General features: G+C 40.0%; 2 protein-coding genes across 2 annotated transcripts; one reads left to right on the forward strand and one right to left on the reverse strand.

Annotated features, from left to right (window-relative positions):
* Nucleotides 1–2,163: 2,163 nt before the first annotated feature.
* Nucleotides 2,164–9,148, forward strand: PMPCB (peptidase (mitochondrial processing) beta). Its single transcript, XM_009580772.1, has 12 exons — nucleotides 2,164–2,333; nucleotides 2,660–2,746; nucleotides 3,224–3,353; nucleotides 3,748–3,946; nucleotides 4,630–4,709; nucleotides 5,281–5,393; nucleotides 6,059–6,202; nucleotides 6,789–6,949; nucleotides 8,309–8,394; nucleotides 8,469–8,557; nucleotides 8,770–8,845; nucleotides 8,941–9,148. The coding sequence occupies exons 1-12, from the start codon at nucleotides 2,169–2,171 to the stop codon at nucleotides 9,003–9,005; spliced, it is 1,395 nt and encodes a 464-aa protein (XP_009579067.1). The 5' UTR covers nucleotides 2,164–2,168; the 3' UTR covers nucleotides 9,006–9,148.
* Nucleotides 9,149–9,164: 16 nt separating this feature from the next.
* Nucleotides 9,165–25,850, reverse strand: DNAJC2 (DnaJ (Hsp40) homolog, subfamily C, member 2). The gene is made up of 16 exons (XM_009580773.1): nucleotides 25,569–25,850; nucleotides 24,892–24,967; nucleotides 22,611–22,709; nucleotides 20,187–20,328; nucleotides 18,896–18,976; nucleotides 18,026–18,091; nucleotides 16,157–16,248; nucleotides 15,934–16,055; nucleotides 14,899–15,048; nucleotides 14,509–14,597; nucleotides 14,353–14,422; nucleotides 13,179–13,363; nucleotides 11,798–11,898; nucleotides 10,726–10,833; nucleotides 9,819–9,973; nucleotides 9,165–9,314 (listed from the first exon to the last, which is right to left on the reverse strand). The coding sequence occupies exons 1-16, from the start codon at nucleotides 25,773–25,775 to the stop codon at nucleotides 9,240–9,242; spliced, it is 1,818 nt and encodes a 605-aa protein (XP_009579068.1). The 5' UTR covers nucleotides 25,776–25,850; the 3' UTR covers nucleotides 9,165–9,239.
* Between the last annotated feature and the right edge of the window lie 515 nt (nucleotides 25,851–26,365).

Below are 26,365 nucleotides of genomic sequence, written 5' to 3' on the forward strand. Positions count from 1 at the left end.
GAGCCGTGCAGTGCGGGGCCTGGGGCGCGATGCCTCGGAGAGGGGCAGCAGCAGCCTCCACCCCGGCACGGGGCCTGCCCTGCTCACCCCAGGGGGGCTCGGAAAAAGCTTACACCCTCCTTCTCTCCCGTGGTTAGGTGGAGGCTGCCCAGAGGCCCTGATCCCAGAGCTCTCCCCTTCTGTCATTTTCCCCATCCTCCCAGTTTGAAACCTAAGCTTTTCTTTCTAAAAACAGGAGCAGGAGATTTTTGTTTTCAAACACAGGTTTTTCCTTCCCTGTAATACAGACTAGCAGTGAAAACGATCCCTTGCAACAGCCCAGGCTGGGAACTGACTAGTAGGGGAGCAGCTCTGTGGAAGAGGCCTGGGGGTACAGGAGGGCAGCAAGGCCCGGCACGGGCAAGCAGTGTGTCTGGCAGTAGAGCACGTTGGCAGCAGCCTGGGCTGAACAAACAGGAACACAGCCAGTAGATCAAAGGAAGTGATTAGTTTGCCCTTGTCAGGCGGTTAGAATATGGCAGCTGGCTTTGGGCTCCTCAGTGTAAAGAGGACAGTGAACTGGAGGGTGTACAGCAGAGGGACACCAAGATGGTTGTGGGCTGAAGCATGTGCCCTATGAGGAGAGGCTGAGGGTCTGGGACTTGTTCAGCCCAGAGAAGACACAGCTTTGGTTGGACCTAACAGCAGCCTGCCAGTACCTATGAGAAGGTTGTCAGGAAGACAGAACCAGGCTTTTCACAGTGGGGCATGGTGGCAGAATGAGAGGCAATGGGCTTAAGTTGAAACAAGAGAGGTAAAACTGGACACATGAAAAACTTTTTTCTCGTGAGGCAGCAAAGCAGTGGAGCATGCTGGCCAGAGAGGCCGTGCAGTTTCTCATCATCCTGTGAGATATTCAATACCCAGCTGCAAAAAGCCCCGAGCAAACTGGGGCTGATCCTGCTTTGAGCAGGAGGTTGGACTAGAGACCCCCTGAGGTCCCTTCAAACTTGAATTGTGCTATGATCCTAAAATACACGAGTTTTGAGAGATCTAGCCTATTGGTATTCCAGGAGGAGAGTGGGTGAGAGCTGGATTTTGTACTTTCATGTTTAGGGTAGTCACATGGTGAGGGAAATCTTTGTTTATTTGATACATTTAAAATTTTTGGAATAGCTTATTGCTTGAAGTACGCATTTGGGATACATATTTAAATTTCTTGATGTTGAAAAAGTGCAATAAACTTTTTCTTTTTTAACCTCCATCTTCTCTTCTTTTCTACCCCATTCTGATTGAATGTGCTTTAACTGCCAGTTGGTTGTATAAAAGGTGGCAATTTCAATATCTGTCTCTGTTCTGAACAATGGGTGACTGTGATTTGCCGGGACATAGGCCCTCGGACTATATCTCACTTCATTTTAGAAAGCAGGTACCCAAAAGAATTCCAGATGTTAAAGGATATATTCAAGGTCCTGCAGGCTCTTGCTAGCAGAACTGGGAAACAAGTGTGGCTCTTGGGGTGGCTGGCTGATGATAGTAACATGCTTTTCTGTCAGATCATTTCATAGAATCAAAGAGTTGTTTAGGTTGGAAGAGACCTTTAAGATCGAGTCCAACCGTTAACTTAGCACTGCCAAGTCCACCACTAAACCATGTCCCTAAGCACCACATTTACATGTCTTCTAAATACCCCCAGGACTCCACCACTTCCCTGGGCAGCCTGTTCCAAAGCTTGACAACCCTTTTGGTGAAGAAATTTTTCCTAATATCCAATCTAAACCTTCCCTGATGCAACTTGAGGCCATTTCCTTTGTCCTATTGCTTGTTACTTGGGAGAAGAGACTGACACCCACCTCGCTACAACCTCCTTTCAGGTAGCTGTAGAGCGCGGTAAGGTCTCCCCTCAGCCTCCTCTTCTCCAGGCTAAACAGCCCCAGTTCCCTCAGCCGCTCCTCATAAGACTTGTGCTCCAGACCCTTCACCAGCTTCGTTGCCCTTCTTTGGACATGCTTCATGTTTCTTTTCTGAGTCAGGTTAATGCATCCCTGATGTGAAGCAGTGGCGAATAAATCAGTGCTGAATTTTTTCTTTTTAAATGCATGCTTAAAAAAGATCCACAAACTTAATGTTTAAGTTCAGGAACACATTTTTCAGAAGAGCATCCTAGCATATAACTTAACAATCTGAGCATGACTGATGCATTTTCCTTACAGTGTGTGCATGTTGGAACAGGCAGGCTCAGAGCTTCCAAAGCAGCAACACAAGTAATCTTAAATGTTCCTGAAACTAGAGTGAGTCCTCTGGAAAATGGCTTGCAAGTAGCTTCTGAAGACTCTGGACTCTCAACATGCACAGTAGGTAACTTGTAAAGGGAAGGTTTATTTGTAACTGTTCATGTGTGTTCATTTCCTTGTGGAAATAAATTGCGTTCTTTCAATGTTTATTAACAATTGTTCTTTAAATTTAAGCTAGGAAATACAAGTCTTAAGGCTTTTGTAAATGATTTGTGATTAGATTTTTTGTGAAGATCAAAATTTTCTTTTTCTTGAAAACCTGCTTCGTTTAAGGAAAAAGCCATTTAAAAATAGGTCTTGAAAATCTAAGTGTAGTTCATACACAAAACCAGCAAAGCTGCATTGTTAGCTGGAAAAATGATGACTTTTTTTCCCCCCCCAATGAGGTTGGACTTTGGATTGATGCTGGAAGCAGGTATGAAAATGAGAAGAACAATGGAACTGCTCACTTCCTTGAGCATATGGCTTTCAAGGTGAGTATGAGTATTGATGTAGAAGGTTACAATGGATTTCTAAGTTATTTATATTTAAAGATCAATGATAAGAACTTTGTTAGAATTGTATACATACATTTTCCAAATCGAGGAGAGAAAAAAAGAAAAGTGGACAACTTAGACTTTGGTTTCCATTAGAAAACGAAGCTGAAGTCCTAGTTCTGTGTAGCTGATACACAACTATAGATTAGTAACACAGGTATAATTTTAACTCACTTTTAACTTCTTGTAATAGTCTTAGAAGATACATAGCCCACCTTTTGCCAGCTTTTTATTTTCATTTGGGAGCATAGTAGGATTTATATCTGACTTTCAAGCTTGGAGAGATTAGTATGCCAGTTTTCTTTCCAAAAGACTTTTTCTTTCTCTTGACCTTGACTTTTCCAGACAAGAAGTAGTAATGATGAGTAGGTGAATTAAAGGGTCTAGTTTGATTTTCTTACTGTTTTATTTCAGGGAACAAAAAAGAGATCTCAGTTAGACCTTGAACTAGAGATTGAGAACATGGGAGCTCATCTGAATGCGTATACATCCAGAGAACAAACCGTGTATTATGCAAAGGCTTTTTCGAAAGACTTACCAAGAGGTAACTGCTTTCATTCATCAGAAAAGCAGGAAAGAACGAAGTGCTTATCCAGCTCCCGATGAGACAACGCAGAATGATGCTTTTGCAGCATAACAGTCCCTTCCTTCCCGAGTGAAAAGTCCTTTCTTGAACTTCACAGGAATGTGAGAATGCAGGTTTGGAAAGGAAAGTGCCAGCAGGGAAGTTGATATTTGAAACATTTTTGTCTTTAGATTCCAAAAAGAAAATACTCTTGGGACTTCTCCCTTCCTGCAGAACAGGTCTTTTGTCCCCTTGCAGATCTTATTAGCAAAACTTGGGCCACTTGGTCTTTGGGGTGGGTTTTACTTTTGGAACCAGATTTTTCTGGTAGTCTGAAAATATGCTTTCCATTCCCATCTCTGTTTTCAATTAGCTGTGGAAATTCTTGCTGACATAATTCAGAACAGTACTCTGGGAGAAGCAGAGATTGAGCGTGAACGAGGAGTTATACTTCGAGAGATGCAAGAGGTTGAAACCAATTTACAAGAAGTTGTCTTTGATTACCTTCATGCTACAGCCTATCAGAAGACAGCCCTAGGACGGACAATTTTAGGACCCACAGAAAACATCAAGTATGTCCAAATTTGTGGCCGTCTTTAATTGTGTGGTAACTTTTATATATTGAAAAGACTCATCTGAAAATGTAGGGAACAGCGTCAGTTTTCATTTTTACCTGGAATGTAGCTGAAATTGCACTGGATATAACTGTAAGAAGAATTCCCCTATTGCCTCAATTCCCCTGTATGCAGGCATCAAAGGGTATGTGAACTTCAGATGTCTATTGCGTGTCTTCATTACTTGCCATATTTTTCTCCTGTTTGTTAAAAACGCATCTGACACAAAATCGGAAACGCTCCTTTTTCCCGTCGGTCAAGTGTTGGGCATTACTATAAATACAACTGTGTTTGCACTGCTCTTTCAGCATTTGTTTATACCAGTGCAGACCAGGAGACTGCTAAATGTGCTGCTTTCAAATTGGCATGAGATCGTTAGTGGATTCCTGTCTCCACCTGACTGAGTTGGTAATTCTCATTCCTTCTTGGGAAGCTAGAAGAGCTTTGAAAGGCAAAATGTATCAAGTTCCTATTTCCTTTTTAGGAAGTCACCCTTATTTTAGCTTTCTGGCTCTATGCACAGCTCTGTGCATTGGCAGAACTTACAATTACTTTGATATTGTATTGTTCTATACATTTAGCTCTTCTTACTCTAGTAAACTTTACTGACACAGTAGTGATGTTTCCTTGACTGTTTCTAGATCCATAAACCGTAATGACTTGGTGGAGTACATAACAACACATTACAAAGGACCCAGAATGGTCCTGGCTGCTGCTGGAGGTTAGTATGAGATATTCACCCTGGATCATGTGAAACTATGATTAAAACCATGGTCTTTAAGTTTCTGGGAACAACATGATGAATTACCCATTGTTCAGTAGGTCCTGGAAGGTCATTGTTAGCCCTGCGTGTTTTGTGCCTTCATACCCTTTGAACTTTTGTTCTCTTTTCCCCTTAGTGATATTCCAGAAATGTTCTTAAACCAGTAACTAGAAGTGAATCGGAGGGCAAGGTCGTTCTTCCATGTGGGCAGGAAAAGAGGGTCCTAGAAGGGGTTCAGTGTGAAAAGGGGAGTAGCAAGGAAAACAGAGAAAGAGAAATAACATTGAGGCTTGAAATTGAGAGCAGCTTGATTTGGTGTAATATTAATAGAAGACTATTGAAGAGAATTAAGGAGGGTGATAATGATGATCTTGCTCTGTAAGCAGGGAGGTGTGAGGAATCTGGAAGTGTGGCATTAAAGGGCGGGGAACAGTAAATTACTGCTTGGTCGAGTCTTTAAACTGCACAGCAATTTAAATTAACTCTTTACAGAGTAACATTACAAAATATGTGAAACGTCTTTGTTCAGGGGTCTCTCATGATGAACTACTTGACCTAGCAAAGTGCCACTTTGGTAACTTGCCATCTGCTCCAGAAGGAGGACTGCCACCCCTGCCGCCTTGTAGCTTCACAGGTAGTGAGGTAAGCTGTTAGATGGCTTTTTGAGCTGCCCCTTATAACTCCCTGTGAGCACAACTGACATGTGCTCTCTGCTGAGGAGAGAGAGCTTCTCAGCCACACACTCAGCAGATTAAAAGGTTTCTTGCCCCCAGTGAGGGCAATGGAGTAGCTGCTTTCCAAGGCAGTACTTTCCACCCTTTCTTGGACAAGCCTCACTGCCGCCACTTTTTCTGCTTCATCAGTTCCTGGAGGAATACCTCCCTTACCCGTGCTGCTACTTTCCTTTTATCCTCTTGCCTACGGTGTTGGAGCATTTCCACTTGTTTGGCATCGGTAGCTTAAAGGGTATGGCAGAGAACCGAGACACCTGTGTTCTATTCCCAGCTCTATTCGGATTTTGAAAAGTCATCAGCTTTCCTTGGTGCTGTTTGTCGTAAAATGACTTGTAATGCCCTTTCTACATGCGTGGTGTTAGGCTTGCTGTTGGCGAAGTGCTCTGAAATTGCCACAGGGAAGACTAGTTAAGGCCGATGTTAAATAAAGCTTCATATGCTTTAAGTTTTGATTCTCTATGTGCATGCTTTATAATCCAGATGGGATGGAAATGTCCGTCTCTTGATATTTAACTTCCCGTATACATTACCGTGTACAGGTTGTACTACAGCTACTTTCATATGTTCCCACAGATTCGTATAAGAGATGACAAGATGCCCTTGGCGCACATTGCAGTAGCTGTTGAAGCGGCTGGCTGGTCGCACCCAGATACAATCCCACTTATGGTAGCGAATACTCTGATAGGTAACTGGGATCGTTCCTTTGGAGGAGGCGTGGTGAGTGAACCTGCGAGCACCTTCCTGCGCTTAATGGGACTGGTGGGCTGATGAGATCTCTCTGGCTCGGGTACTGCCAATACAGACCCATTCAAACCTGTCTGATGGCATTACTGCTGCTTTATGGCTATTTCTGAAGGTCCTTTTTTGGAGTGGGAGAAGGGGATCCAATCGTGAGTCTAAGTGAATTTGTTGCCCAAGATCTAGGAAAATCTCAGGAAGTGGCTCTAAACTACAGTGGTTTTAAAATAGAGGTGACTTGAGGTCTGCCAGCCATCATGGAAAGCGGGATGTTTCATACCTGTATGTTGTCAGAACCTGTGAGTGTCAGTAACTGTCCCTTTCTTGAACCTAAGTAGCTTTATGATTTTGGCTTAAATCTGGGCTGTTACTTGGAAATGTGAGATTACATGCAAGGAAAGAAACTGTTGATATGAAGAGCTGATAATTAATCTCGTAGCTTCTGCTGGAGCCTGTGATACTACTGCATGTTCTGTCATTGAAACGAAAACGGTAGACCATGGAGATGACTAGTAGGTTTTCAAAAAACTTCATAAAATAATGTATTTTTCTTTTGCCTCAGCAGAATTTATCCAGTAAACTTGCTCAGATTGCCTGCCATGGTAACCTGTGTCACAGTTTCCAGTCCTTCAACACCTGCTACACTGATACAGGGCTGTGGGGACTCTATATGGTCTGTGAGCCATCCACTATACAAGACATGGTGCACTTTGTTCAGAGAGAATGGTAAGCTAACAACTCCTTCTCTAAAAAGATTGTTTTCAGTGGAGGAATACAATTTAAAAAAAATAGCAATCATTTAAAGAGAATATTTTTGTTTCTCTGCTTAGGTTTGCCTGGAAAAAACAAATGCATCAAGTTCTAAGCTTTGACACTCAATGCAGAGTCCCAACACCCAGTTTCTGGCAGCCTTACTTGGAGTGAATAGCTTAAGGTTTAGGTTTGCTTTTCTTTTTCTGCCCTGGAAGAATAAATAGTAACTGTAGTTAATATAATAGCATTCCTTGTACAAGAAAATATGGCAGTGATTTTTTTTTGACTTGCAAGTGACAGGAGTTAGGAAAATGCATCAAACCTTTTAGACTACTACTAAGTCAGTATACAGTGCCCATGAACTGCATGTTTGACAACTGAAAGAGTAAATATTCATGAATGAGAATAATGAATGTGCAATTACCTACAAACACCATTAGCAGTTACCCATTCTGCAGTTGTTATCCCACATGACGTATCAGGTGGTGGTGTTACCTAGAGCTCTAGTGAGTACATAGGGAAATGAAATGATGTAAGGTAGGTGAGCTGTTATATGTGGAATTTTGAAACCTGGGATTCTAGGGAATATACATTCATCTAAGGCTTAAATCTAAATTGAAAAGATGTCCATAGGTGCAACTGTAATGCTTGAACTGCAGATGTGATTAGAAACAGACATACATCATTTAAAAGCACTGATTTAAAGTGGGTGAAGTTGAAACAAAAGTTTAAAGAAAACTTGAAAATGAGGAATGTCTTTAAGCACATAGATCACTTCTCATATACCATTATTCTATGACATCTCTGTAAACAACTTGTGGAGAAAAATGGCATTATTTTAGCCGTCCGTTTGCTGCAGCTTAGCACCAGGGAAAAAATAAGATATCTAATGCATCCCCCTGTCCTAGTGAAAGGTTCCTTATGCAGTGTGGTGTATCATTATCTCACCCAGAGCCAGGAAGTAAAGGATTGCCTTCTGGGCTAATTACCTCTAATTGTTTGGCTCCTACTATCTTAGCAACAGCTGTTCTCAAGATAGCAAGTATGGACTACACTTTGCTCAAAATATTCATTTAATAAAATGAAATACAGCTCTTCTAAGGAGAAAAACTTGCTCTTAGGTATATTGGTATGCATCCAAAAACCCTCACTCTTATGCTGCTGCTTTGCATCCTATGGCTTGTTTCCATACCAAATTCTCTTACTAGCTCTGTCTATAGAAAAGATGTGCCTGGTAGGTATATTAATGTATATGCACTTCATTATCACAGGCAATCTTGTGTGCTACAGGTTACCATTATTTAATGCCTTTGGATTTAAACTATTTTTCAGGATAAGACTTTGCACAAGTGTTTCGGAAAATGAAGTAGCTAGAGCAAAAAATCTTCTAAAGACAAATATGCTGCTACAACTTGATGGTGAGACTTACAAGAGCTGTTTTTCCTTACTGGAGTTGTATGCTGATAACTGAAGCATATTTTCCCCTATTTAGGGTCCACACCAATCTGTGAAGACATTGGAAGACAAATGCTGTGTTACAAGCGCCGAATCCCAATTCCAGAACTTGAGGCAAGAATTGAAGTAAGTGGCACTCATGTTGCAACTTGTAAATTAGGACCTTAAGAAATTTAATTGCTACAAGATGTAACAATACAGAAGTTAGACTGTTTCCAACTGCGAAAGTTTTCAACTGTTTTGTTGCCTGTTCCTCTTGATTGTACAAAATTAAAATCACTGGCTCTTAATACTTTTTTACATGGGATTGGTAACAAAGATGTTTCTACTCCTTTTAGGCTATTGATGCCCAGACTATTAGAGAAGTTTGCACAAAGTATATCTATGATAAGCATCCTGCAGTTGCTGCCGTGGGTATGTTGTATAAGTTTCCCTACCCTCCCATAACCCCTCCACACCAATCGGTATCAGTTTAGCATGTGTCATGGCCAACTTTCTTTAACTTCCAGGTCCAATTGAACAACTGCCAGAGTATAACAAAATCTGCAGTGGCATGTATTGGCTTCGTGAGTAGTGAATAACAAGAACTTTCAATATGTTTGAGCTTTAAAAAAAAAAACAAACAAAAAACCAAACAAAAACCAAAACCAACTACACCCCTGTTTAAAGCTTTTGAGTTGGAGAAATGCATTGGAGAAGATTAAAACTCAAGAACCAGCCAGTCCTGTGTATTTGTATAATTAAGGAAGGAATGAAAACATGTACAGTATTTGCATTTTTATTATAAAACAAAGATTGTCAGTAAGAGTCATTTCTTGACTTTAGTAGTATTCATCACTTGTTCTTGAGCAGCTTTCTTCGCCTTGACCATTTCAACGAGTTCCTGGAGAGTTGAGGAAAAAAAAAATAAAATACTTATCTAAATGTGGAACTTGTTAACAATGCTGTGGTTTTGAACACTACATATATTCAGCCTGAAACACTCCAGCTCTCAACATAGTGAGGAATCTAGACAGTTTAATACCTTAAAACAGTTTCTGTTAGAAACAAATAAATTAATGAAAGGTCAATGCTCATCTACTTCCCCTGTAGCAGAAACTTTACCTACAAGAGGCTAGGGATAGGACTTCACCATCTACAAGAGCTTGCTGTCAAATTGTAAGACAGATTTCACAAGACAGACTTCCCTTCCCGGCTTCCACTGAGGAAAACTTAGTCCTTACTGCTCTTTTGGGGTTGAGTTACCAAAAAGAAAAAAAAAGTTTCTCCATAAGGCTCCATCTTGGGCTAGTTTGCTGCTGTCAGGTACTGTCTCTGGTAGGGAAACCAAAGGATTCTAACAAGACCTGGGCTAATTACAACCCTAGGAGGAGGTGAGGTACCCTACCTTATATCGCTTCATGCAGTCTTTTTTTGACCGGCCTGGAACAGCTGCTGCTATTTTCTCCCATCTTTCGGGAGTATTTACTGGATAAGTCTTCAATGCTTGTTCTAAAAGCTTTTGTTCTTCTGTAGTCCAAGGGGATGAATCTAAAGGTGATCCTGTTTTTAAATGCAAAAATGACAGTAAGAAAAGAAATACTTAATCAGGAGTCTATGAGATAAGCCTAAGAAAATATTGTAAAATCTATTATAGTTGATTTAAAATCCTTGCAGCTTTGTGATACAAGTCTGACCTAAGGGCTACCCAGTACTAAAAACCTGGAAGAAAAAAAACAACGAACCCTGAAACTGACTGGACAAGTGGCCCTTGGGATTTTTACATAAAGCACGGAGGTAACATCTTTCGTTGTCAGCTGGGTGTTAGATCACTGTAGCTGCCCTGTGAAGCCACATCGTTAGGGCAGCACAGCAATGTAGCTTTTCCTTTTGTGTTTCAGTAAGGAAACACGTAGCCTTCTGTAAGCGCCTGGAAAATTTGATGGAAGGTGTTTGGGGTTTAACAGGAGACCAAAGCTGTAGGATGATCCTATATCTCAAGTGCATCCCCTCAGGTCTACTTTTGCCTGAAAATTTAGCACACTCTGAGGAACAGATCATCTCAGCATCAGACTTAACCTGTTGCCTCACCAGGAAGCATTTCAAACTGTCACTATTTAGTTAACTGTGGTTTGTACTGTCTGTACCAGAAACCCTCAAATCGAGTAACACAGCCTGGATCACTTTCCTACTTGCTACATAAGTTTGGAAGTTAGTAAGTTTGTAAGCAAGTCTTAAGTAAGTTCTGGATTACTTTCTTACTAAGATGCACAGGGGAGACAACTCTGCAAGAAGGGCTGCCTTTTCACCATTACCTTCAAATCGTTCCGAGGGGGCAGCACTGTCCATCTGAGGCACCACACCATGTTCTTTTTTAAATTTGTCAAACGCTTTCTTGTTTATATCATCTTTTTGGTGAGGGTCTGAGAGCAACAGATATTGAATAAAATAATTATTGCAACAAAATTAAAGCCAGATGTAAAAATAAAAACATTGTGTAGCAGATTGCTGTGAACTAATAATCACATAATCTAAAAACCTAATTCCTACTTCCTTTAAAATGATGGTAAAGAGTTGATAGATAAAAAAAAAATAATTCTTTCAGGGTCCAATAAACTTTGCTCAAAGTCTCAGGCTCTCCAACCTCTATCCTGCTTTATACTGCTCAGAATACTTTCTCCATAGAAGCTTAAGCCTGAATCTGCAACTTTGGTGAAATCAAGAGGGCTTATTCTCTCAGTAAGGGCTGTGCCACAAACCTCACATAATACCCAGAGTACAAGCGTGTCAGAGGGGCAGGAACACTGGGAAAGTCTGGGTCCTCCTTGTGCAGGTATGTGGTTTGGAATGGAGTAACTTCTTGAAAACTTTGTTTTTTTCTTCTGTACTGGAATGTTTTGATTTTCCTTGAGAACTTATTCCAGAGCTCTGTAGGCTCCATTTACCAGAAGAGGAGATGAGCCACATTAATTTAGGTGTCTTACTCTGGTGCTGAATCCCATTAATCTTTTTCAACTGTCTCTATAGCTTCATCAATTCCATTTATTCTAGATGCCTTCCTTTGTAGAGAACTTTCTCAGAGGCCCATTTGTCTCCCCCTGAGTGTAGAGGAGCCTAGGCAACGCACGTGGCCTAGACATCTGTGCCTCAAGTTAGATTAAAAGAATTCCCGAGAGTCACTCATGAAGTGGTGACTTACACAATAGCCATTAGGCTGAAAATACTGAATCACGTAAGTGCTCCTCTAAATCTCCAATCTGAACTACATTTCTTTTGGGGATACAGAGAACATTTTCACATAATAGAAACACAATGCCATTCAAAGAAAATCAAGCTGTACAGAAGCATGCAGCCCATCTTATTACAAAAATAAGGTAATGTAGATACCAAGCTTTTGGAGGCTCTTTGCTTTATTGATGACATCTTTTGCTGTTCGTTTTATTCCAGTAGTAGAGTGCAAGTTCATGTAATTGGCAATAACTTCCCACCTAAAGCAAGAGTAGAAAGGGTAAAGCAGGATATTACATAACAGCTTAATCTTTGTACAAGCTACGGTCAAGCTCCTGTGCGCATTTACATCAACTCCTAGGTAAGTTTAATCATACCCTAAATACATGTAAATTCTCATGGTAACTATTCTGGAAAGCTTTCAGTCAGCAGATGTTTCCCTTAAGAATTCAGTCAGCTTGGGTGAACTTGCCTTCCAGTACAGAAAAAGGATGGGGTGGAATATAGGTGTGTAAGTGCAAACCTCTAATCCTCAAAACTCTGCTCAGCTGTTGCTTTCCTAATTCCCTAAACACCTCTGACATTAAATACTGCAGCTGCACTGAAAGGGCTGAGAAGTTACTAACCATGTTTCCACTGCCCCCAAAAAGAATACCTAAACATTAGGTAAAGAGGCTTCAACAGGAGAGACCTGGAACAGCCCTAGCCCCAAAATTATTTGTAGTGCATTTTTAGAAAATGGAGGGGAATCTTTGCACCTGATCAGACAGTAGGATCATGTCTAGGCCTGTGTTCTCAACGAGTACTCTTGACTGCTGAGCTGCGGTGCAGAAACAGGTGCTGGTATCATCTCCGTAAAGAGTATGACAGCTTGGTTTTTTTAAAAGTAAGCCTCCAAATCTTGTAATGGAAGCTTCAAATCTGTGAATCCTAAGTGGAAGAAGGCATTTCATTCCGGGGAACAAACAGGATTTAAGGCATGCTCCTGTTCTTGATGCTTATTAGTAAGCTGACTGCCAGTGCTGCTTTCTGTGAAGCCCAGCCTTTCCCTTTTCCTCTGGCTCTCCCCTAAAGAGAGCTGGGCACTTCATTCATATCTCTGGCTGTTTTCTTCCTGCTGTATAGAGGAGAAACCAGCCTCACGTTCGTTGTGGAGCTACTGGAAGTAGCTTACACATTTGTATTCCTGCCCAGCTGCATCATGGTCACTGTTCCGGTTTTGTTCTCTGCTTTAATGACTGGAGCCTATCCTGTAGTAAGCCCTGTGCAAACATGCACCTCGGCACAATCTTGCTGATGGACTGAGGCCCAACTTTGGGGGAGAAACAAGATACAGGGCCAGAGCTAACTCCAGTGACACGTAGAGCATAGTACTAAGAGAAGACAAACCACAGGCTGCTCAACAGTCAAGGAAAAGGAGGAAGTTTAGGGAGTCCTTATACTGATATCATACTTGGGATGGTCTGAAAATAGTTGTATTATGCTTGTTATTTAATTAAAAATTGTTAGTAAGGCTTTTAACACCAAACTCGAGAAGTACCTTGAGTTAGTCCCTGCTGGGAAGAGGTTCACAGCTTTAATTAACAACTGTAAATCATCTTCTGGCCAATTTTTGCTTCCCCCTCCACCACCAGTGGTTGACTTTTCTGAACTCTTTGTTGCTTGGCGCATACGAGCTTCTGCCTCTTCCTTCTCTCGCCTTATTTGTTCATTTATTTCTTCTATCTGAAGGATTGTAAACAAGCATTATTTATTTATTTTTACTTTTTACAGTGACATAAACCCCTCTCTCTGGAATTGCTTTGAGCCTTGAATTTTGCTTAGTTTCTGTTCTGTACAGAAATGGAGGAGCTTATCTGCTTCAGTATTATTTCACTCCATCCCATGCATAAATTTGGCCATCCCAGATTTGGAGCTACAGCAGTGATCCATCACAAGTTCACTAGGAAGTTAAATGCACACTCCCAGGATTAATGGCAAAACTTCTGAATCTAGCGTGAATGTCCAGGCTGACACCTGACTTACAGAGACTGATCCACAAAAGTATTAAGAACCTAAAGTGACTAGTGGGGGTAGTTAAATGTCCACGTTGAATATACTAATTCCCAAATCTTCCAACCTAACTGCCACCTAAGCCTGGTTATGCCAGAAATTCTCAGTTACTATGGTTGTACTAAGTTAGCATTAACTGCAACAACCCAGATTTTAGTTCCCAAGTGCTTACTCAGGGTTAGATGGCCATGTGTAGTTTGTTAGCAAGCAATTCAGCAGAAATTAAGTTAACCATTGCACATCTTTGTGAACTGTAATCACATCTTGAGACTGTGGTGTGACATATCTTTAATGTATCCACTTCTGAGTATGCGCAGTCCAGTCTTGGCCTCCTTCCCCTCTAGGTAATTCCTACCCATTGTTGGGCAAAATTAAATTCCTTTACTGTTTCTGTATCCTGTACAAATGGTAGGTTTTGTGTCCTTTACTAATTAAAAACATGTATTTTTTTCTCAGCTGGCCCTGGTTATTTCACCAGCCATGAACTGCACTATGCAAAATGGAGCAGAGATCAGGTCTGCCTGGGGACTCTGAAACTCGGGTCTTTGTGTTTAACAGGCAGGATTCCACAGCAGCTATGTTGTATCTTACTTTGATTCAGTTATGTAGATTTCACAAATCAAATTATTCTGTTATTTTGATTCGACACTCAGCATAATTACCTGTTTTACTACAGCCGCCTTTCCTCCTTCCCTTGTTGTGGATGTAAGTGCTTCATTCAAGCATTGCAGACTAAAAATAAATTATTAAGTTACAACGGATAGCTAGTAGAAAGATGGGTATCAAAATGAGCAGAAATCAGCAGCAGGAAGACTTACCTTGCTAGCTCAAGACGATCACAAAGCTTTTCCACCTCCTCCATCATTTTAACACAATCTGCCTCATTATCAGAAAAGTAATTCCAGTTCTGGAAGCAGAAATACATGTTCTACAAAGTTCTTGAACTTTATTGTCCCATTCCTTCAGACAAAGGGTTAACGCACAGCATTCTTCAGCCACTGCTGTGTTTGGACATATTTGGTCAGCTTTACTCGTAACTCAAAACCATATGATAAGTACGTGTTTCAGTATTTCGCTTTTTAGTAACCCCACGTTCCGTACCCATCTCCAGCCATAAGAACAAGCAAGCAGGTGATAGGATCTGATCTAAGCAAACATAGTAATTTCACTGATGTAACCTGTATTTCACTGTAATAATATTTAAATACCTTGCATGTCGTTCTCAATTTTTGCCTTTCTTTCTTGATTGCTTTTTTCTGTATCTCTTTTTCCTTTTTTGCTACTAATGCTTGTTGCCTAACTTCTTCTTCCTCCTTTTCTTTTGCTAACCGTGCTGCTTCTAATTCTGCTTGTCTTTGCTGCAATCGAAAGGGAAAAACAAAACAAACAAACAAAAAAAATCAACAAATTCACACTGCTTTTTCTGGGTTTGGTGTGGTGTTTTGTTTTTTGGTTTTTTTGGGGAGGTGTTTTGGGTTTGGTTTTTTGTTGGTTTTTTTTTTTTTTTTTTTTTTTTTTAAATACATCAATACGTTAATGTTTGGTTTTCCAAGAATTTTGAGGGAGATGATGAAACATATACCAGTTGGCCTTAATTCAAATACTTGCTATGAGGATCCCTAGCTTATAAATCTTGACTTCCTTGATTCCTTGACAATGAAGATACAAAACTGCATGAAATTTCCTATGCCTGCCCCAAGAGTATAAGCTTGGAAAAATGCAGTGGTCCAACTTTTCTCCTGCATCGTTATGAACATAAAATCTTGCAGTGCTCCAGTATTGTCTTTTAAGCACCTTACAGTTCCCTTTCATTCCTGGTACTGTTTTAAGAACCATCTTTTCCAAGCTGTTAATATTAATCAAATATGTTATGTTACCTCGAAGTGTTTCATACCAATCAACCATTCACAGACTATACACACAAGGCCAGCAGCTGTATCCATTTTATGAAAAAGGAAAGTAGGCCACAGAACTTAATGACTGCCTCTAAACCAAAGGAAGTGTATGCTACAACAGAACTCAATTTTAGAAGTTTTTTTGTTTCAGATCTGTGCTCCTTGTTTTCATCTCATTCTCAAAAGGCTGTCAGTCTTGCACTGCCTGTTGCACAAGGATCAAAGACAACACATCTGTAAACCCAATATAATTCTAACAGTAGCTTACTGACACATTTAGAAGCTGAAGCAGTGGATCAGGTGTGAATGAACCAGGATTTTTCAACCCAAATAAAGTGGTTAACTTACTTTTTCTTTTGCCTCCTGTTCTTTTCGTTTTGCTTCTACCTTTGCTTTCTTCTCTGCTTCTTTCTTTGCCTTTTCTTCCTCCTTAAATTTCTTTATCCTGGGATCACAGCTGTATGCATTGTCTGACAGAAGAAAGGATGCATCATGTACAAAAGAAAAACAGGAGATTTCCACTGTTAGTTAACAAATCTCTCCTTAAAAAAACAGCAGTTTGCATGCTCACCAACAAGTGTCCTAATTCTGTTCATTTCTTCTTTTTTTCTCAATGCTCTGGCAGCTCTGTTCTGCTTTTCAATCCACCTCCTTTCATCTCGACTAAAAAGGGAAAGCATAGTTAGTTCAGTGCTAATACCCACAGTGTCAGTCTGTTAGAAATTCAACAACAAATTTTTAAAAAAGTTTCCCCACAGAGATGCCCTCCTCTGAATAGTTCAAAAATAGACTTCAAAAAATGAAGTTCCAGGCCCCAAGCTCATGTCAAAAATGCTAAGCGTTTACACAATTACAGAAATCTTCAAAACGCCTGACAAAACAAGCTGCTTATCTGTCATTGTAGGGAATGAGATCATGGACTTTATTTTCAAAATGCAATCCACTTGTTGACCTAACATTAAACCCAAGCAAAACAACTGAAATGCTGGTATAGAGTTTAATTAAAGGTCAGCAATATAATCAATATCAATTATCTCCATTTTACTGAATATAGGTCATGTCAAGTAAACCCATTTGCACAGAAAGAACACATTCTGTGAAGTACCGTGACATTCCAGTAAAATCATGCTGGATTCACTCCAGGAAAATACAGCTCAGGTTAAATAGATTAAAAATTGGCTGACTAAATAATCTGAAAATATTTGTCAGTGCTGTCAAGAAAGAGGCAAATTTTTAGTGGGGGTCTATAACCTCATCCACACAACCAAATACAGAACAATATACCTCAGAACAAAGAAAACAATCCCCATAACAGAGTAGGGGACTACTACGAGTAGATTGAAGGTTTAAAACACAAGCATCTTTGGCAAGAAGGGATCACAAGAATCATGACCATCTGAACAGAAGCTGAAACGTAGTTCTCTCTCTGAAGTACAGCATACATGTACCATTTGTTTAAACATTTTTAAAAAAGGACACTAATGATAGGAATAAGCACAAAAAAAAGCTACGCAAATAATTCAAGAGTCTTCCAATGAGAAGCCTAGAGATTAATCTGTATAATTTATCAAAAATAAAAGTGATGTGGAATTGATTACAGTGCCTTCACAGAACCTTCACAGGAGAGAGAACATCGGGTCTAGAGAGGCTCAAAAAAATTTAATAGCAGGAAAAGGCGTAAGAGAAGAGGAACAAATGCCTAGCTACAGCCTAAATATGGCACAGTTTTTAGCCACAAAGCAAGCTAACCACTGAATCTAACTACAAAATTGATTTCTATTCAAACTTGGAAGAAGAGGTTCATACAATGCCAGTTATGGTTATACAAGGATGACTAAGTGAAAGGTTGCATCCTGCAAAATACGTGCTAGACTAAATGATTCGATGCTCTAACTTGAACATTCTGTTTATAACTGTAGGAAGGATAAAAATAGAATGTATTTTTCAATGGCAACATGGTCTGAGCAATTCAGTAACTATCACTACATCAACAAATACACGATTTTTATTAACATCAAGCTATCAGAACTAATCTCTTTAAATTCTAGAAAGTACTGCTTGTCTCAGCACAGTTTAATAAAGACTTGGAGAGAGAAGTGATACCTGCTTACTCATCCACTCTTACCTGGCTCCAGGTTCAACCTGTGTTTGGAACTTGCTGGAACTTAAGAACAAGTCTGAACTTAAATGAATACACATTTCAAAGCACCTCAGAAACACCTCTGTGATGCAAGCAAGAACTATTTCAATTACACAAATAAGACAGAGAAGCCCACAGTCAGTCCAGTTCAAGTCCACAACTGACAACTAAGCTGGGAGAGTGGAATTCAGTCTTGGTTCGGCTACCTTTCTTCCTATGACTTACAGTCTAATAGAAAGTTGGAAAATCTTGCTGTATCAATCTCTCAGTCTCCTGTCAAATTTCTTTTTACTTACATACCATTCTGCTTTTTCTTTTTCCTCTTCATCTAAATAGGAAAACTCTCTCCAGGAATCAAAATTATACCTAAAGTAAGCAAAAGTAAAAATACCAAGAATGAATGAAAAAAAAAACACTAAACCAACAACCAAACAGCAAAACTATTACAAATTATCTACCTTTTTTACAATTAGGTTTTTGTAGGCAATTATACTGTTAGTTACAGTTTATAATACATAATTTACAATTATACTGCACCTACAATGATTCCACTGTGTTAAGTCAAAACACAAGATGCTATTGAAAGTAATGATTTACATCTATCTGTACTGTAGGACAGAGTATATTTTAGGATAGTACCAGTCTCACCAACTCTAAATGTCTACAGTGCAATTGTCTAAGCTCCCATTATAGGCAGTGGAAATACAGTGCAGTCTGTAGACTTCAGAGAGAAATTAATTTAATCTTTATATAAGCATCTGTATTTAGCAGATGAGTCAAGCCATAAACTCGACTGACTTTATTGGACTAGACAGACCTCCCTTAACTAGGGGAGCTTAAATACCTAGTAGACACCTCCGCTTGTGAAAACACAAGTTAGGCGAGATGAACCCCACTTCTAGTCTGTGGGTCAACTCGGTTCACAGCCATTACGGTCAAAGAACTGTCAGAAGCTCCTGCTGTAACTGTGAATTTACAACACGTCATGTATGAGCTAGGAGAAAGCCAGCTCAGTTTGTGGAAGGCACCAAACAGCTGTGGGGTACTTTCATGACATAACTAGGTCAGAACATGCCACAGCCAACAACCTTCGTACAAAAGGGTCTGCAAGCCGTTTATATTGCAGATCTTGAATACTGTGAATAGAAACTGAGGTATCAGCTAACTTACCAAAATGAATAGAATGCATCTACCTCTTCAAACGATGAGTTCATGTCCCCAAGTTTAGGAACATTTTTCTTATTTGACCACCTGAAAATAAATGGATATATTCAAGAAACAATACATATAATCTTACTTCATAACATGGCATGTGTTAAGTACAGAATCAAAATGCCAAATCAGAGGCTCCCTCCCACCAACACAGAGGGGCACCAGGAAAGAGGAAGAAGACAGGAGAGTTCCTTCTAAACATCCTCCAGATTGGGCCTTTTTTGGGGAGCTCCCCCGGAAAAGCAAACTCCTCCTGCCCGAGTTTAGTGTGCCTATACAAGGAGACCTGATGGAACACAAGCTATCTTTGTAGATATTCAATTCTCCGCACACATTCTCCTGGTAGAGAAGCTTACAGAAAGTGGACAAAAGGTGCTCTGTGAATAACTTGCCTCTGTGGTAGGCTACAGGAAGGTTCCCATATATTCTAATGGAGTACGAGGGAATAATGCATGCTCTGCCTCCATTCCACTTTTTCCCTAGGGAAATCTTCCATAGGCTCTAGAATTTGTTATTCCATGAAATAGCATCCATTTCCAAGCAGAGAAGGGAACAACCCATCTGACAACCACAGATCCAAGTCTGAATCTCTGGAATACTTGATAAAAGATTCAATAAATCTATTTTAATAATCAACGGATTGTTCAGAATGTGTTGTAAAGTGCCTCACACAATAAAACACTTTTTCATACAGGTAAAAGGTGAAATAGACTTCTATTGTGACAGCCTTAATACAAAGTTAATTGGCAAGCATGAATCAAATGCAGAAAAAAAGTCACACACCTTAAGAGAGAACCACCAAATACTGATAGTTACATTTATCTTCTCTTTTAACCAGCTAAATTGTGAACATAACTATTGTCTTCTGTTAATTTCTCACCCTCATAAGAAAATCATAAAAAAAGCAATTTTTAGTCAGTAGCATACACACACTTGGTATAGTAAATAATTTTAAGATGAAACAATGTGTTGTACAAAAGTTCAGTAAGTAATATGGAGCTGAGAACAGACTCTTTTTTTTTTTTCCCCCCCAAATCTCATGGGTCAAACTTAATGCCACCAGTGTGACAGTTCAGATTATTTTAAAATGAAATCATAGAGAATGCACTATTTTACTTGTATTACATTTCTAGCAAGTGAACGCATCTCCCAGCATCCCTTAAAATCACACCTGTTACAAACACAATACCAGAAGAGTTTGCAAATGCTGATTCTCCAGCAACAGCAAAGGCAGTCTGACATAGCTTACCTGGAATTTCTTTCAAAAACTGGTGAAAAAACTTCAAAGAAGTTTTCTTTTGCTTCACTTTTGGAAGGGACAGAGTTATCAAAAGTAGGATCTATGCTGTTAAATGCTCGTCGTTTCACAGGATCAGATAATATTTCATAAGCTGAAAAAAAGTTACCAGACATAAAACACGAGACTAAAGTGAGTCTTTCCCACAAGTTGGGCATGTTACAGAAAAGGTTCTAAATGTTTAAAAAGATGCTCTCAGATCTGTGTTGGACCTATCATTCTGTACAGCTTGATATTTAATTATTTTAGCGACACCAAATAGCATTGCTGTCAATTCCTGTTAAACTAAGTAGGAGGAAAATGTTTATGAAAAACAATACATTTAACCATTACGATGTAACAAACCAGATTATATCTAAAATAATTTTATAGCAGTAAATTTCGTTCAGGCACTGGGAGTTTGGCATGACATCTTCAGGCTTTTATCCTACACCAGATCCTTGCAGATGAACTGACAAAAACCAGTCTACTAAGACAGGCACGGAGTAAAAGCAGTCCCTGAGTTAATACGGTGTCAGAATTGGCAAGAATAGGAGCCATTCATTAAAATTTTTGCAGCTCATGATGAAGTTGTACTGAGACTTGGAAAGAGTACACAACACCGCATAGCTACTAGCAAAAACATGCACGTGCTCCCAGTTTTCCTGTTCTTACAGTCCTGTGGTTGGGGACCATCACATTACTGAATCTTATAACCTGGAAATCACACACACTGTTACTTCAGTAAACTTGTTTTCTCTCAAGGAAGTGTGGAATTACTTTGTCTGTCAGTTCTACAACACCCACTATTCTTCAATAAGAGTGAAAGGTCATCAAAGGAACCAAATTCGTGTTGCGATCATTCGTGGGCTTCTCTGACTGCATCCCTGGACGGAGAACACTGCACCGAGAAGGTCGGATCTAGAAGGTGATGAGCTGGAGGAGACCTTGGTGCTCTGTGGTTCTGTAAACTGATCTCACTGCGCATGTTAATAGAGAGAGGCAGGGATGCAAGGGGCCACCAATGAGCTGCTGTCTGCCAGTCTTCCCTTCCCCTCTGGGAAGGGACTTCCCTCTGCCGATACTCTGCATGACCCCAATTATCCTCTGCATTGCAAGCTAGGGCCTTCAGTAACCCTCATACCATTTTCCTGATGCAAGAAATTCTATGCACATCCCTTGGTTCCTCTTCCACTTAAGAGATGTACCTTCCATACAGATCCCCAGTTCTACTCCCACATAATCAGTTCCCCCGGCACTGTATCTCCCACTCATTCCTTTGTCAGACCCAGCTCTGAATCCCACCTACGTACTCCTGCCTTTCCAAGTTTCTTCTCTCTGTTCTGTTACCACTTGCTCCTACTCCAAACTCCCCTTCCCTACCACTGCATTTCCTTCCTCCAAGGTGCTGCCTGGAAGCATTACTCCTCTTCCATGCCTCTTCGTGCTTTCCTTTCTGTTTATCCTTAAACTTAGATCATAAGCAGTTAAGGGGAACATATTTTGCTCCTTGTATGTAGAACACAGAGCATATTCCTGAATTCAGGTGCAGGTTGTTCTCATTATAAATATCTGCCAGTTTCTGACAGAACTGCAACTATGGAAAAAAAAATTCCTTTGGCAACTTTTTTCCTTTTGACAACTCTAAGGGAGGCTGAAAACATCATTAGCTTGTCTAACATATCATCTAACATTTTAACTAGTATTGTAAGAAGACACCCAGAAGAAGAAAGTTTAGAACACACAAATTCCAAGATCTCCCCCCACCCTGACCTTACTGAGTCAAAAAAATTTGTTTAAAATAAACAAAAAAGCCAAACTCCAAAGCATTTCTAGAGGCGTAAGTCATACATCTAGAACACTCCCTATGGTTCTGGAATCGGCCAGCAGTGTTCTAGGTCACTACAGGCAAGAAAGGAAATGTTATTCAATTGAGTTCACTCAGTCATCTGTGGGCAAAAAAGAGCAGCTGAAGAAACTGATATCCTACATGAAATCAACAGATGCTCTGTTGGCAGAGTAAGTGCATTAGAATTCAGATTTTCCAATTGCTGTTGGTGTCTCAGGGGAATTACTTACAGCACACCAGTTTATCCCAGGAATGTGGCTACCTCTAGTGGTTCATCTCTGCATACGCTGCTACAAGCGTTCATGTTTTATCACTAAGTGGCACGGCAGACAAACATCTATCAGCTGCATTCCCATACTGCTTCTACCCAGAGGGGAGTTACATTATTGTAATCTCTATTTATTGAGGCAGTTTTCTAAAATGGAAAAGAACTTCTCTGGCTTTTTAGTAATTGACAATTCTTTAAAAGCCTAATAAAGCACTACAAGTACGTTTCACATAATCAAGTAGATCGAGAGAATAACTAATAAAAGAGATCAATTGCTTACCTTTAGTTATGCATGTAAAATAATCATTATCACCTTCTCCTATCTGTTCCCCTGCAGCTTTTCGCTTGTCTGGATGATGTTTCAAAACCATGGATTTATCTAGCAAATAGATGCATTAGGTTTAGAAACACTTCATCAACAATTTATTTCTCACAAAGTAATACAATAATTCCAATTGACATTTCTCCAAATAGATACTTTAAAAAACAAAAAACCTAACCCCAAAAAACATCGGAAAGAAACCAGATATGAGTTAATGAATTTCTTTGATTTAACACTATTGTCAGAATTAAAATTATTTCATCTTTGCTGGGACACAAAATAACCACAACTCAGAAACTCTATTCCACCTTCATCAGCTGAAGAAGTACTGATTTTCTGGGACGTATTCTAATATTATGCACAGCAAAGTGCTTCAGTAACTGTACAGTTTAAGCACAATGCAGTTTCAGGACCTTAATTGTGCAACATTGTACAATTCCCTGGGCAATCATACTGAAAAAATAAAGAAAAATAATTAATGTAATTTTAGTTGTTATTTCTCATGAAAAGCAAACAGTTCAGATAAAATAAAAACTGTATTCTATCCCTTGAGTAAAGTTCTGAACACAATCCAAAATGAAATTTAGCAAGGAAACTACAGCCAGGAACCTGTGAAGACTGCTGCGCTTACCCATGGATAACAGTAAGAACACACACAAGACTTTGTGACTTTGTGGTCAAGTTCTCTCTCTACTTAGGCCTTAAATCCTAAAAGATTTAACTAACACATACAGAGTATCTACTAAAGTTGCTACCAAGGTAAACAGTAAAAACAGATTTTAAACCGACTTCTTTGCCAAAAGGTCTAGCCATATTATCATACAACATAAAATGTACCTTCTTGGCTCATTATAAAATACCAGAGAGAAGTTATCACGCAAGTAGTTACAGCAACCTGCGTTTTGAGAAATAAATCAGAATCCTTGTTAAAAGTAGGAAAAGCACAGAATAGACCGGTGAGAAAGACTCACATCTCTATACTGCCATGTAATAACTGAGTGCTGTTAGGATCCGAAAGAGAGAGATGCCCCAGTTCTTGCTTGACAAGATTAGTGAGACCACTAATTGTCACTAGAATAGGTGTTGCTCTATGCTATATTAGCACATGCTCCATGGTGGCACTGCTAAGCAACACGTACCTGAAGCAACATAACTTCCCGTGCAAGCTGGTAATTTGCTGATTTCCACCCATTTTCATTTAGGAGTAACTTAATCTTCATCTGTGGTTTCACTGAGGACAGTGATTCTACTCACACCAGAACAATTATACAGGCAATTGCTTGCAAGATCAATTCACAAAACCATCAGCTTATTTCATAAAGGCTATTGAAGAATCTTCAGAGTACTTTTAAATCTTCCTCCACTAAACACTTGCACTCTTCTTGCCAAATCAACTCTTGGTCACAGTGCTCTCTAGGACAAAATGTTCTAAAGCCCAGCATGTTATTCCTTCATATGCAAGTGCCATAAAATTACCCCAATCACCTGCATGCGCTTCTGAATCATGTCATGATTTAAGACACAGACCCATGACATCATTAAGCAGCACAGTGGCACTTCCAAATGCTATTGTTTACTTACCCAAAATGTCAAGGAAACTTAACCTCACAAGGCTACATTTTTAACAGCTTGGTAATATCCCAGAGATCCAGCCACAGGAACGCTGCAGTTTTCACATGGTAAAATGATCAAAGAAGAGCAAAACTGAGCTTCTTAGTGACCTAAGTAACTTTTAGTTACTTGAATACCTGAAAATTCAAGAGCTACTGCTCCATTCCCATGCAATGTTCAGTCTAATCAGAACGGTAACAGCAGCGTACTTCTTAAACATTCACTAGCATTACCGTGGCAGCTAACCACTGTAAGGGGCCTCAAGGTACCAACCTACTGGAACACATAGGACAGGGCTAGTTGTACTTCTCTGCCTTTCACCGAGCCTGGCTCAGACTCAAAAATGCAGAAATGTACAGTTACAGTCTCAAGGTTGTTGACAAAAAACACAGGCAAGAAAGCTGAGATGTGAACTGGGTGAAATTTTTGAATTCCCTAGCTTTAGGCCTGTGGATTTTGGAGCTGTGATGCGAATTTAGAAGGCTGGTAAGCAACACAAATCAAAGAGCAGGCATCTTTAGGCCTGTGAAATAGTAAAAAGCTTGTTCATGACATGTATGTATTTTCACATGGAAAACAGTTGTGTACGTCTGAAAGAAAGGTATGTTTATGAAGGAAAGGTACTTACGAGCTGCTTTAATTTGTTTCTGAGTAGCCCTGTATCGTGTATTTCCCAGCCCAAGAACTGCATAATGGTCTTGATTCTGAGGAAAAAAAATAAACACTGATAAATGCAACCTAAAAAGCCACAACACATGCAGAAAAAGAGTTTTCCTCCCTATCTTTTAAAAGCAAGAGGCAGAATTCTTCCCTCTCTCAATAAATATTAGAAAAAGAACAATTGTCGTAAAGGCCATAATTATTGAATAACCAAATGTAAATAAATTAAGCCACTGTTACAGAAATTCAAGTAGCTTAATCTAAATTGGATTAAAGCACTGAATCCTAGAAAGTTCAATTATTGGAAAATCAAATTGCTGTCTTTAATATTAAGAATGCTAACACATTTCCAGAATAAGGGAGGCGGTAACAGGGAGCAGAGACACTCTACTGCCTACAGGCAGTAAAATGAAAAACAACATTTCAAGACTAAGATCTTATCCTGATGTGCACTTGAGTTTGCCCTCATCAACCAGTTATGCGTGGAAAATACAAACCCAGCTATTATGCTAAGGGACACAAACCAATTCAGGTGGGGGTGGGAAGGGAGGAGGAAGGGGATCTTTAGCAGCTGGGAATGGCAGATAACTTTGACAGGAGATTTCCAGCAAAAAAAATTAACCCTAATCTATATCAACTGAATACCTTCCAGTCCTTTGGATCAAGGGTTTTTAACATAGGAAATTCTTCAAGCTGCAATTCTTCATCCCCTGATTCTTCAGAAAGTTCCTTCTCATCTTCTAGCTCCTGGAAAGAGGCAGAAACATTTATGTTTCTCCTCTTAATAAACGCTTCAAACCATCTTCCCACAGGTTCCACTTGACAGAGTACTGATGCTATAAGCAAAAACATAAAAGCAACTTCACCTTCTGTGAAGAATTTTTTTTAATTAAGCCCCATCAAAGCCCATAGAAGTACTGCATCACACAAGGCTACAGCTTGCCAAACCTTCCAGTTCACCCTAGAAACACCAGACCGCTTTAAAGACTGCAAGAACCAGAACACACGCCTGTCAGACGGTACCTTCCAAACGCTTCACTGGGTTCTCAAACCCTGGAAGGTGCTTTCAAGTTAAAAGAACGCGCATGTCAATTATATTTAATACTACCTTCCTTGCTTTGGTAATACAGGCGATAAGTGCGGCAGAAACACTAAACTCGGACTGATCCTCCCCGCGTTCCCGCTCCCCCTTGTACAGGCCACTCCCTCTGGCAGCGACACCAGACTTGTTGCTCACACACCGACTTGAAACGAGCACCGCGGCAGATGCACCACGTGAGAGCACAGCGTTAAAGTAAAATAAACGGGAAAGCTCTTCAGGAACAGACGGGTTTTCAACTCTAACGCCTCAGCAGGTGCTGGAGGAGTGGGTTCCTTCCCCCGGACCGCGCACTCCCTCAGCCCCGGGGGAGCCCGGGTCCTGACAGCCGCGGCGGGGGGGT

This window comes from Fulmarus glacialis, unplaced genomic scaffold, assembly GCF_000690835.1.
Source record: "Fulmarus glacialis isolate BGI_N327 unplaced genomic scaffold, ASM69083v1 scaffold28686, whole genome shotgun sequence".
Lineage (NCBI taxonomy): Eukaryota > Metazoa > Chordata > Aves > Procellariiformes > Procellariidae > Fulmarus > Fulmarus glacialis.